This window comes from Myodes glareolus, chromosome 1 (genome assembly GCF_982192425.1).
Source record: "Myodes glareolus chromosome 1, mMyoGla1.1, whole genome shotgun sequence".
NCBI lineage: Eukaryota > Metazoa > Chordata > Mammalia > Rodentia > Cricetidae > Myodes > Myodes glareolus.
In genome coordinates, this window is record NC_142026.1 from 92,963,889 (window position 1) to 92,977,304 (window position 13,416).

Here is a 13,416-nt window from a genome sequence, read left to right on the forward strand (position 1 = left end):
ATGTATCCCAGGCAGGCATTGAATTCATGATCTGATTTAGAGACCATAAACTTTTGTCATGACCCCAGCTGAACATTCATTTTGTAAAACCTGTCTCCTAACAGTATGACTGAATTTGTTGGTATAGTACCCCAATTTATTTAATTTCATTTTCAATACAAGCGATCTTCTACAGACTATTTACCACTTAGAATGGTGGTAATCTTTTCAATTACCATCTTTTCAAAGACAAATCCAAACAGCAGAGTGAGGAACAGCACATCTTGTTGGCCTATGTAGACAATTACTTTTTGCAAATTATTATTTCTGTTGTGGAATAATCTTTATGTACACTGTGAAGATGTGTCTTAGGAAAGGAGCCTTCTGGTTGTTTTAATAAAGAGCTAAATGTCTAGTAGCTAGGCAGGAGGTATAGGAGGACTTCAAGGCCCAGAGAGGACTCTCAGAAGGAAAGGCAGAGAAACTAGTCAGACATGGACAGGAAACAGGAGGTGCAAGATCAAAGGGAGGTAGCAGTCACATGGTAGGTAAAACATAGATTAATAACATGGGTTAAGTTGTAAGAGCTAGTAGAACAAGACTATGGTAAAGCTGGGCTTTCATAATTTATAGCAAGTTTCCATGTTTATTTACTTATCATTTGGGTGCTAGCTGGCAGAACTGAGAAAGACTCACTATGTATGGCACACAATATGGGGCTCAAATGTCCAAATACAGGGTCTGAGAAAGTTAAAAAAGAGTTCTGGACAAGGAGTCAGGTGTGGATTCCTAGTCCTAGTCAGGCAGACCGAAGCTTGGTGGCATACAGACATGCCTGCGGGCTGAAGTCAGTCACCAGTGCTATGTGCTAAGCTGAGCTGCACAGATGCTGACATGGCAGTTTAAGATTTGTCACACGTGGTCAGAGAACACTGCAGGTGCTTGAAAACCTCTAAAAAGGCATACTACATTTAAAAATGTGCTTAGATACTGAAGAAATGGCTGTAGACAGTCATAGAAAAAATAGTTTAAAAATAATAAAGTCTTTAAAGACAGAGTACATAGTATTTTTTAAAAAGCCCAGTAAAGACAAGAAATACACAGGGCACCTGGATCCTGTATGATACTTTGTTGACTTTGAAGTTTTGAATGCTAATGAACAGGGAGATGACTGCTGAGATCCACTGGGCTGTGGAAGGGACTGCTGAATTAAACCAGACTACCTACTTTAGAGATGTCTTGGCTTCAAAGTGGAGTCCAACCACGTGTTACGCTGGGGGAGAGGTTATGCTTTTGTTTCCACAGGAAATGAAAAGCTATGGATTCCTTCAAATTTAACGGAGACTAGATTTGACCAGAGGAGACGCCCTGAGGATCTTGGCTGCAGACAATAGGGAAAAAAGCCAAGAAAGACTAAAAGACAGGTGATGTACAAGCTGATCTCTCGACATGGGAACAGCTCCGAGACTGGATGAGATATGATAAATCTTGTTGGCTAGAGAATCCTCATGACTAATATTGCATGTCATCCTTTCATATGACATGTACAGAGATTTATATTATAGCTTGGTTATACAGTCCAAACAAACTTAAAGAGTTGAGAGATGCCTTTTACTTGCTCAAACATAAAACACAAAATCATTTTTAACTGACTTGTGTATACTGTACATTCCATACTTGTGTTAATGCAGATTTATATGCTACCTTTAAAAAGGTTTTATGTTTTAAATAAAACAGACCAGATATGAATAAAGGTAAGTAGCCCAGATGACCCAGGCTCTCAAATGTCTCTGTTGCAGTTTCCTCAAAATCTTAGAAAATGTTACAAAATCTTTGAACAACTTCAAAGCTGCTATCTGATATGGTCCAGTATCACTGAATATTCAGCCCAGACTTCAGATTTTACCTCACAAGACCAAAAAACAGCTTGCTGTCCCAGGACTTGACCATTATCCCAATTTTCTCAGAGTCTCCTAAAATGCCTTTGCCCCCAGACAACACGATGCCCAAATTCTCAAGATGTAGGGTGTTTGGTGGGTTATGGATGTTTGTCAATATGCTGGGGTTGGTTACAAGTTATCATTGGTCAAGGTCAGAAAAAAACTGAACAAGGGAGATTAGATTCAGGGATATCTATCTGAGGGGAAAACGGGGGCATATAGCATAGAAATGATGAGATAAAAGGGTGGATTGTTGAGTCTAGTTTTGAACAACCACTAGTCTCAAACATTTTATATTGAGCATAAATTTTTATATACTGATACAAAATTAAGGTTATTTTTGTCATACCGTATATATGGTTTTACTCTTGTCTAAGTTATTATACCTATACAGCCAATTCAAAATGTAATATATAATTAAGAAATACAGGTTACTAGCTAGTCATCTATAATAATCAAACATGTAGTTATATTAGATATGTTTTCAAGATTAAATAGAGATATAATTTAGATACGTGGTTTTCAAACACTCAGAAACCTACAGAATATGGCATTTAAGATGTTTTAAAAACCTAAGGTTTTTCATGACAGTGAGCCACATCTGCTCCTGGCAGCAGTAATTTACTTCAAAAAATGATGATGGGCATCAAATAAGCTCCATGTGGAGTTTACTTTTGCTGTGGCAAAGGTGGCACTGGGTAAGACACTGCTCTGGCCTAGATTGCTGATAGTGTGCTGTCATTAGGACACAAAAGAAGGAAACTGCTCAACTTTGCCAAGAAACGGTAGAACAGCCCTTCAAAATTCCTGTTTCACAGAAAAGTCTGTCAGACATTCTAGGCCTGTAGGTCAAAGATGGATGCCCTGATGTTACAGAGGAACCTTGAGACTGTCCAGGCAACCAGCTGCTTCTGCTATTTCTACAGTTTTGAAAGCTGTTTGTTTTACACCTCTGGTTTAATTGGGTAATATTATATCCTTCTCAGGTCTTTGGATGGGTTGAAGACCAGTTATAGTTACAGTTTTCCTTGTTACAAAATTCAGAAAAGAAACTTACATAAGAGATGCAAAATTTATAACACTGAGAAACATAAAAGTTTAAAGCTGTTTATCTAAGCGTTTTATGGTCTAAAAAGATGTTTTTAGGATGGTAATATGAGTTATGACAGAAAATGGTTTAGATATAAAACTTTGAACTCACTAAGATAGGATAGAGAATACAGTACCTTCTCCAAATTTGCCAAACACATATGGACTAAACATTGTGGATATAATTCTCACTTGATAACTGTTCTTGTTATCTATAGTTTTACATTAAGAGTTAAAATCTTTCCTGTTTATTTAGACAAAAAGAGGGAAATAATCTTTATACATACTGTGACAATGTGTCTTTGTCAAGATGCCTTCTGATTGATTTAATAAAGAGTTAAATGGCCAAAAAGTAGGCAGGGGGTATAGGTGGGACTTCCAGGCACAGAGAGGACTCTGGGAAGAGAGGCAGAGAGGCCAGACAGACAGAGAGGAAATAGGAGGTGCAAGATGAAAGACAGGTAAAAACCATGTGGTAAGACATAGATTAATAAAATTATGGGTTAATTTAAGATAGAAGAGCTAGTGGGACAAGCCTAAGCTAAGGCTGAGCCTTCATAATTAACAGTAAGTTTCTGTGTCATTATTTGTGAGTTGATCACAGGACAGAGAAATACTTGTTACATATTCTTATTATTTAAAACAATTTTAAATTTAAAAATATTTTGATCATATCTTTCCCTTTGTAAAGCCCTTCCAGATCCTCTCCTTATCCACCCAACCTTCAATCCTAGTGTTTGGAGGAAAAAAGTGATATAAAGAACATTCATCTACTACTTTATAACAGTTTTTTGTCTTTTCAACTTGTGGATGTACTACTATTCTATAATTGTGAAGTAGCATCCGAAAATGTTAGGTGACACAGCCAAAGCTACACAACTAGCTGTCAGGCGCCACATTCAGACACAGAGAGGAGTAAACTGAATATTGTTTTGTCTTGTCTCCAGCAGAGCAATGATGGGGTCACAAGAGAGTCAGAACCAGGGCTAAAGAGAAAAAAAATCTAGTATAAATGTTTTTAATAAAAGCATGATCTTTGTTACTTACAGAATATGAACAAAATAAATGACCTACCTAATTTATGAAAGTAACATGTAACTACAAGAGCCTCAAATTTATATTCCTATACATAGAGCTTTCAACAAACGTCTATCATAATTTTGAGGCTTTATTCTCACTAGGAATATTCACTCAAACTAAAGACATATACTTCCAAGTGCAGTCAAGCCACAGATGATGATTATTTCTTTCAGAACCCCTCCATAGGCTTAGGATCAGAGGTAGAACCCTCCTCTAGTATATGCGGTTTAGTTACTCAGCACAGAAGGAAAGGGGAGAGGAGAAAGGGAGAAGATAAAGAAGAAATATAAGGGGGATATAGGAAGGAGGCTCTAAGTAGGCAGGGGAAGGGAGAAAAAGAGCAAAGAAGGAGGAGGGTAAAATAACAGTAAGGATGTCTCAAGAAGTCAAAAATAATCATATTATCAGCCTAAAATAGCTACAATCCACATAAGTCAGTGTATAAATATACAAATGCCCCCTCCTGAGCTATTAGCCATCAAAATCCCCAATACTGGGCATGAAAAGCCCTCTTTCCAGTTGTTGGTCAGGGTTGACCAAGAGATTCCCAAAACTTTATAGGATATTGGCCTTGGTTATCCCCTAGAGGTGGAAAGTAACTGTTTATTGCGTTTCAGAAGCTGGGCCCAGAGGCCCCTAAGCTAGACCTGATCTGAAAGCCTCCTCTAGGTCTACCCTTTGTGTTACAGAAAGGAGTTCTGTAAGCTTCCAAGGAAGGAAGCACCCAACAGTCCCATCCAGCTCTGACACCTATGAATCCCAATAACAACCACCATGGCATCATTAGTGTGCTAGTGGCATGCATACCTTTGCAGTAACCAACAGTTTTCTAATTATAAGAAAGACAAATTCAGCAAGAGGGAAATCATGCCTCATACTGAAAACCTAGCCAACTCCCCAGGGCTGATCTTGGAATACAACTTACAATTGCCATTTTACTAAACCAGCACCATCCCTATCTATATTCTACATATTTGTTCTTACACATTACAGAAAACCACAACCAACTGAAAATGCAGAGTTGTGGAGACCAGCACCAATTGGTAGGACTACAATATTAACCCCTACACTTAAGGCTCAGGGATCACTGGGGAAGAGGGAGCAGAAAGACTGTAAGAGCCAGAGGAATAGGGAGGCTGCTGTGAGACTCTCTCCCAGCCACATCAGAAGCTACACCCATGAAGTCTCACCAGTGTGGCTGCCTAAACATGACCTGAATAAGGACACTAATGTAGAAGGGACGGAGGGCTGCTTTCTGTCGCCTGCCCAGCTAGCTTTACCTGAAGGCGCGTTGGGCTGCTTTTCGTCCTGCCCCGCTCCGCTCCTGGCTAGCTTTACCCGAAATAATTACAAGGAAACTGTATTCATTTAAACACTGCTTGGCCCATTATATCTAGCCTCTTTTCAGCTAACTCTTACATATTGATTCAGCCCATTTCTAATAATCTGTATATCACCACGAGGTTGTGGCCTACTGGGAAAGATTCAACATGTCTGACCTGGCAGTTTCATAGCGGGCGACTCTCTGCCTCTGCTTTCTTTCTCCCACAATTCTGTTCTGTCTTCCCTGCCTACCTATTTTCTGACCTATCAGGCCAAGTAGTTTTCTTTATTAATTAACCAATGAAAGCAACACCCACCTACATCACACTAATAGACATGCTAATGTTGATCAGGGAATGCTCATGAGGCCTCAAGCCCAGACAAAGAACTACAGGCAACTAAGTAATGAAGGCAGGAAAAATAGTCTTCCCCAGGGAAGTGCAGACCAATTGGTTATCCAATATCAAATGGTCAACCTGAAAACATCTGCAAGTAAAATTATACAGGCTGAACAGGTTGTATTTATGTATTTAGGAATACGTGTGTGTGTGTGTGTGTGTATGTGTGTGTGTGCACGTGCGCACGCGCATATGTATGTGTGTGTATGTTTGTAACATCAATTAAAGAAAACAGAGGTCGTGAATTTGAAAGACAGCAGTGGGAAAGTTTGGAGGGAGAAGGGGCAAAAAGGAAAGTTTGGAGGGAGAAGGGGCAAAAAGAAAATGAAGCAATCATAACCTCAAAAAAAAAAAAAAGAACCATTTTGTGAGCATCGCAGCTCATGCCTTTAACAATAACACTCCAGTGGCAGAGGACAGGTAATTCTTGGAAGAGTGAGGGAAGGGAGAATAATTTCTAACTTGTCCTGCTCAGTATCAATTTTGTATATGGCTATCCTGTAGAATTTACTTCTTAAAGTCCTGCTCTTTTCTTTTTAAGAAAATCTTAACTGAACTGATCCTTTAAAAAATGTATTTAATGTGTATGGGTGTTTGTCTGTGCCCAGTGCCTGTGGAGAGCAGAAGGCATCAGAACCCCTGGTGCTGGAGTTAAAGACTGCCGTGAGCCACCAAGTGGGTGCTGGGTATTGAACCAGGTCCTCTAGAAGAGCAGCAGTGCCCTTCTCTTCTCTTAATTTATAGACCTATATAGTCTCTGTCAGTTAGATAATTTGGGCATATTTAAATGTTATCCCATTTTTTTGTTCAAATACATTTGCTTAAATACATTTTAGCAATCAAGGATATCCAGAAAAACTCAACTCAAGATAAAAATACATAATGTACTAAAACTGGGGCAACATTCTATAATCAAATGTATTTCTGAAGCAAAAATATGTAACTATCACAGTAAGTAGAGTAAAGATAATAAATGGAATTATATTAATTCAGGATAAACTTGTACTTTTCAGATCATTTTAATTTTAGGACCGAATGTATTTTCACCCCTGCACACAGATAAGCTGTCAAAAGTAATCAAGAAAAAAACAAATAAAAAGACTACTATGTAATTTTTGTCAGCCACAGAGCACTGGTCCTGTAAAAGGCTCTCACACAGCTGGCCCTCTGCTGGAAAACATCCCGGGCTTGGGTTTTCACAATATTGCTTTCCTCCAGTTCCTTCCCTAAGCACACTTCCTCCAACACCCTTCCAAGTTCACCCATTTAACAAGAGCCGGCTACTGGTCAGGCAGTCACGAAGTGAGGTGTCCAAGTACTCCAGGGATAGCATTCTGTCCTGTCCCTTTTCTCAGGAACGGCTCTTGGTGCTGCGTCTCTCCACATTATCTCCTTCAACACCTCAATAATTTATGAGCTTGTCCGCTGGGAAATACAATCTCAATAGTTTCTCCTCCTCCCTAGGTTTCAGGCTCACAGAGGTCACTTTCCTATGTATTTTCATTTGCCCTAAATAAAGAGCTCAAATACATGACAGCCAACATAGAGCCCCCGAGCAGTCTACACAGCCTCAATGTGTTAGTCTCTCCTCTATCCAAATGCTCAATCTAGAAATCACAATTCCCCAGCTCTAACCCCATGTCCTAGCTGTCAACATTTTTCACTTTTCCTCTATAAACCATTCTTCAAATGTACCCACTTCTATGTACATTCGTCAAATGTACCCATTTCTATGTACATTCTTCAAATGTACCCATTTCTATCCAAAATACAACTGTTTCATTTTATGTAGACAAACATATTTAATTCTTGTTTTCAGCCTACATCCTACCTCTTGCGAATTAAGATAGGCTTCTACTCTAAAAGCTTCAGGATACTTCCTAAATATGTCAAAATCTTTGCCAATAAAGTTTGTTGTGGCCTGGCCCTTTATGGCTTAGCCCTGCACCCCTTGGCTCCCCATGTCATCTTCTGGTATGACATCTTTGGTATGACACTCTTAGGTCTTGGCCTTAGTAGTGTTGTGGGGAGGTCATCTTAAAGGCTGCTGTATTTTCTTCCTTGAGAGGCTTGTCTTGTCACTCTACCAAGGGTTCCTTTCCTCTCTTACTCTATGACAAACATCCATGTCCTTTGTAAGTAATCTTAGTCTACACGGGACACAGCAGGGACTTAAAGCATTCTCACGTTTCTGAGCCCAAAATTGGCTTCATGCACTGGAATAAAAACCACCAGAACCGTGAGGTTGACTGTGAGCATCGACAGAGTAGAACCTCAAAGTAATGGCACCACGTTTCATTTTATGACCCTAAGGAATTTCACTTTTCTTCACCAACACCAATTGCTTAAAGAAGTTGTTTAACATTTAATTTTGTTAAGGAAAAGAAACAATTATTAGTGTATTTTTGGGCGACAGCAGAACAAAACTCTACAAATGAAAAAACTTTGGATTTCAGACATTAACCTTTCCCTAGACAATAAAACAAGAACCAGTGTGGGAAAGGAAAGTGGTCGTCTAAGGGAGTAGTCCCCTGCTCTCACCTGTGAGAGGTAGACCCATCCATCCTCCTGCCTGGAACTACAAGAACTAAAGAGCATGGTGAGGAGGGAGAGCTGGTTCAGGGATTAAGAGCACTCACCACTCTTCAAGAAGACCCAGGTTTGGTTTCCAGCATCTACATGGTAGCTCAGAACCACCCCTTTCTCCAGCTCCAGGGGACCCAACACTCTCTTCTAACCTTCAAGGGCACCATGGGGCATATCATGTAGGCAAAACATTCACACATATAAATCAAAACTTTTTAAAAAATAAAAACTATGTATGGATGTCTTAGTGAATGAGCTCTACCTACACTATTCATAAAGACTCACTAGTCATTTCTTCATCAATAATTCAAAGTTCAAGTTTAGACACTGTCCTCATGAATCTTTTATTCTAGTGGGAAGAGAAAAAAAAGTTGAGCAATAGAAATGACAGACAGAAAAACAAAAATGGCATTTGAGGACCAAGGAAAGCCTCTCCGGTAGGGTGAAATGTGAGGGAGGCCACAAGAATTCTGTGGGAATGGCATTCAAAAGCACAGAAAATGTCTTTAGAGTTACCTATCAAATTTAAATGTTGTGTGCGACAAACATCAAATATTCACAGACTGCTTCAATACTTCATTAGCATGGGTCTGTCCATGAAATGGACAATTGTTTTTTTGGTTACAGACCCATGCTACTGAAGCTAAAGGCTAACGCAGCTCCACTACAAGTTACCTGGCAAAAGACACTGATGCCACCATTTTAAACCAAAGTGAAACAAGTATGAGAAGAGCTGGCTGCTCTGTACAAGCCTCATATCTGGTAGTAAAGGAGGACACTGGGAAGCAAGCCTTTGATAACTGTGATAGATAGGCTTTATTTGTGCTGTTTTTCTCTGGACCATGTCTCCAAACACTCTGATTATGATTATCTCCATCATAGAAAAAATAAACAAAGCATAAAGCAACTGGTGCTTAATTATATACATTATGCATACATTCAATTCTCTTTATTGTATACATCAGAAGGCACTGCATGACTGATCCCAAGTTTCACTCAAAACAAGGCATAATTTACATTTCCAGATAAAATACTAAAAATGTGAGCATTGCAATTAGAACCAAATGTAACTCAATCTGCAAAATTATGCTAAAGTAGAGAAAAATAACATCAGTTTATGGTGAGAAAGGATCTTAGTATTTATCTGATTAGCTATAACTTGCTATATATCATTTTACAAAGTATTGATCTTTTAGTATATAAAAGAATGACTGTCAGGCAGTGGTGGTGCTGGGCAGTGGTGGGGGCAGAGACAGGCAGATCTCTGAGTTCAAGGTCAACCTGGTCTAGAGTGGGTTCCAGAAGAGTCACAAAGAATGACCAACATTCAGAAGTGTTTCTGGAAAGTATGGAGATGAGCAAATAGCCAAAGCCCACTAAGTAAGAACAATTCTAATTTCCTTTTGCGATACAGGGATCGCTCATGTACTCATATCCAAAGGTTCACTGAGTATCAGTGGCTCAGTCATCTAAAGAGCACACTTCTGTAGACTACAAAACATACAGAGAAAACTGTATCTTCAGATGTATTCCTCATTAAGCACACAGAGCCAGCAGTAAGCACTCTGAGTTGTTAAGAGGCTCTGTGCCTACTGGCCTGATTAAACCTCAAGATGGACACACATGGTTACAGAATTTGCTTCCTCACTCCTTTTTTTTTCCTTCCCTATCCTTCCTCTACCAAGTTAAAACCAGCTAGCTTAGAGCAGCATGCTGCTGGCATACACCTTAAAACCCAGCATTTAGGAGGCAGTGGCAGGCAAATTTCTAAGTTTGTAGCCAGCCTAGTCTATAGATCAAGTTCTAGGATAGCCAAGACTACAATGTCTCAAAAAAACAAAACCCCAGCTAGCTTCAATCACTATATTATTTAAGTCCCATTACTACTGGCATTGCCCTTTGCCAATCCAACCCTTTGTGCATCTAAAAGTCACATACACTTTTTTGGTACAAAAATTACTTTACTTGAATCCTCTATCCGCATTTTAAAAGACAACTAAAAAATCATTGCTTTTTTTTTTAATAAAAAAAGAAGAACAGGGTTTTGGTAATGAAGACAGAAGTGTAGAGAATAATCTGTGTAGTCTAGCATGACATCCCATGTTAATTAGCATAATCACGACATCAATTTAGTAATTTCTGCAATTTTGTTAGCAAATATTCAGAATGTATATAAGTTAAGTCCATTCTAAAGACATGCCAAGAAAGCTGGACAAGAGACTGGCAATCCAGCAGATTTCCGCCATCAGTTATACAGTTGCATGCTTACAACTAGATAAGGCAGTTTGTATGGGCATACATCAAAAATCACACGACTGAAAAAGAATCCCGCCATCCTACCCATCTCTGTGAGGTCACAGAGGGCCTACCCCGCCCCTCAACAAAGGCTCACGCCCACACAAGGACCCAGGGACAAATCGCTGCTCCGCAAACAACCAGAGTACTGCATGGTTCTCCATCACCGAAAATGGCAGGCAGCTGAAGAGCCTGAGCCCCAGTTCCGACCGTTAAACTTCTCCCTTGACTCTTGGCTGGGCAGCGGCGGCGGCACACGCCTTTAATTCCAGCACTTTGGGAGGCTGAGGCAGGTGGATCTCAGTTGAGTTTGAGGCCAGCCTGGTCTACAAAGTGAGCTCTGACACAGCCAGGACTGTTACACAGAGAAACCCTGTCTCGAAAAAACAAAAGGGGGGGCTATAATTATAATTTTTTCAAATTCATTTATAGGGTTACATCCTTTCCAGTGGGTAAGAGGATGCTGGACAAGTGTTCGCCATGAATCCAACTTCACAATATAATTCATGTTTAAATTGGCGTCTCTGCCCCCCATGATGGTGTAATTGCAAATACATTTATTTCAACACATATGTAGTCCTCTTAAATTTGCTATTCAACTGGGCATGGTAGTCTATGCACTTTGGCACCTGGGCACTTGGGAGGCAAAGGAAGGCAGATTTATGGAAGTTCAAGGCCAGCCTGGTTTACAGAGCTGTCTTGAAACCTCCCCCACCACCCCCAAAACACAACAACAACAAACAACAAAAACAGGCATTAAAAATTTCTGTCAAGTCAAAAAAACGTACGATACGACTATTTTCAAGTTAAAGTCTGTTTGGTTCGGCCTTGTCGTTGGGGCTCTAATCTCCTTCTCCAAGATACTGTGACTTCAATACAACAAATACAGCAAACAGCTCCCGATTTTGTATCGCTTTGCAGAAATCAGGTCTTTCAGGTCAATGAGGCTAGTTCGTCAAATTACTCCTCCTCCCAAGAGTTACCTACTAATGTCTTGGGGAAACCCTTACAACGGGGCACTACTTAGTGTAACTGGACCATCTCAGCAAACAGAAGTCGGAGACTATTACTACTGCTCATATTCCAAATCACAGAATCCTCACCACCACCTTGTACACCTTGTACCTGTTTACAATATCTAGTCCACTACTCAAAGTTTCCTGCAGCGGAGTCCCCACCACACTGGGTCTGATGCTCTCCTAACCCCCCAGAGCAGGGTATAACTGCATCGCGAACAAAGAGCAACAAAGAAGTGGGTGGTAACAACCTCCCACAGAGGCAAGCTAGGACCCATCAAGTAGGAACAACTCCAAGCTTGCCTCCCTCCTCTTACCACTTCCCCACAGGCCTACCTAGCGCCAACTCAAAACCCCTAATTGTCACCGAGGAAGTGCAGCTCTTCCATATGAACCCTGAGAAAGTGGCGCTCAAAGAACCCGGCGAACAAAGGCGACGGATGGAGTCCACGCGAAACACGGGCGAGACAGCGCCGCTCTGCGAACTTGGCCCCCCGCCAGGAGTAACTCCTCCGCAGCCCCACCCGAGCCGCGGGGTCCCGGGTGAGGCTGGAAGCTCAGCGCAGACAGAAGCCGGCGAGAAGGGGGACCCGGCGAGCGGGGGAGGGGACAGGGACGTGGGGCGGAGCTCCAGGCTGCCGGCTTTGTGCAGTCAGGCCCGGGGTGCCAACTGGGGTTCCTCAGGGACTGGTCTGAGGCAGTGTACCCCAAACCTGCGCGTGTCCGTGCAGAGGACCCGAAAAGAGCGAGGGCGATCCCGGGCCACGGCCGCGCTGCCGGGTAGGCCGTGTCCCTGTCCCCGCAGACAGCCACCCTAAGCACCCCGAGCCGCGCGTCCGCCCCGCCGCCCCCTCCCCGTCGCCCCGCCGCAGGTTCCCTGGCCACCCACCGTCATAGTAGTAGCACACTTTCTTCTTGCCGCCTCCTTGACTGTACGCCATGGGCTCGGGCCGCCGCCTCCTTCCCGGCTGCGGCTCCTCCTCCGGCTGCTCCCGCCCGCCGCGGCCCGGCGGCCAGACAACGGGGACTGAGGGGGACGGCGGGCGCACAAGGGCAGCCCGGAGCGGGACGGGAGCCGGAGCGGGGAAAGCTGAGAGCTGGGAGCGGGGGTGGCAGCGGCGCCGACGCGCGACACTCGCCGGGGGAGGCCCAGGGTGGCGGGGCTGGGGGGCGGGCGCTACCACTGCGGCGCCGCAGGGGGAGGAGCGCGGCTGCGGACGGACGCAGCGGCCGGCTCGCAGAGGACGTCGGCGGCTGGGGCGGGAGCAGTATGCCCACACTTGTGTCGCATGCACTCCAGAGGTGCGAAGGAACCGGCCTCGGCCCCGCGCTCGGAGCCCGGGACCCGCAGCCGTCGGGCTCCCCCTCCGATCTGCGCGCACTGGTTGCGCCTGGATCGAGCTTGCGCACTCGGAGTCTGCTCAAACGTATCCCGGGCTGTCTGGACCCCTCTGCCGGGTCCCACGCCGCTCCCCTCCCCCACCGCCGCGACGCTCCGGCCCCAGCCCGCCACGTGCCGCGGGGACCCCGAGGGGAACCCGCCAGAGCCCTCCCCGGGGATTCAGAAGGTGTTGCTCCCCGCCTATGTGATGGTCGGAGATTCACACACTTTCCCATTCGCGTGTTCTCTTCTCCCTCCCCAGCTTCTGATAACTACTCTTGATTACTGACTTAGAGGCGTTAATGGCAGGCTGTATGTACCTCCTGGGT

General features: G+C 43.1%; 1 protein-coding gene across 2 annotated transcripts in view; it reads right to left on the reverse strand.

Moving 5' to 3' along the window:
- Positions 1-12,804, reverse strand: part of Hdac2 (histone deacetylase 2) — a 33,046-nt gene extending 20,242 nt beyond the window's left edge. The window contains exon 1 of one of the 2 annotated variants that reach the window (XM_087910866.1): positions 12,596-12,804. In XM_087910866.1, coding sequence (XP_087766992.1) covers positions 12,596-12,647 — 52 coding nt within the window. In that variant the 5' untranslated portion in view covers positions 12,648-12,804. The remainder of the gene's footprint in view (positions 1-12,595) is intronic. The other variant, XM_048425236.3, reaches the window with a different exon arrangement.
- Positions 12,805-13,416: the final 612 nt, after the last annotated feature.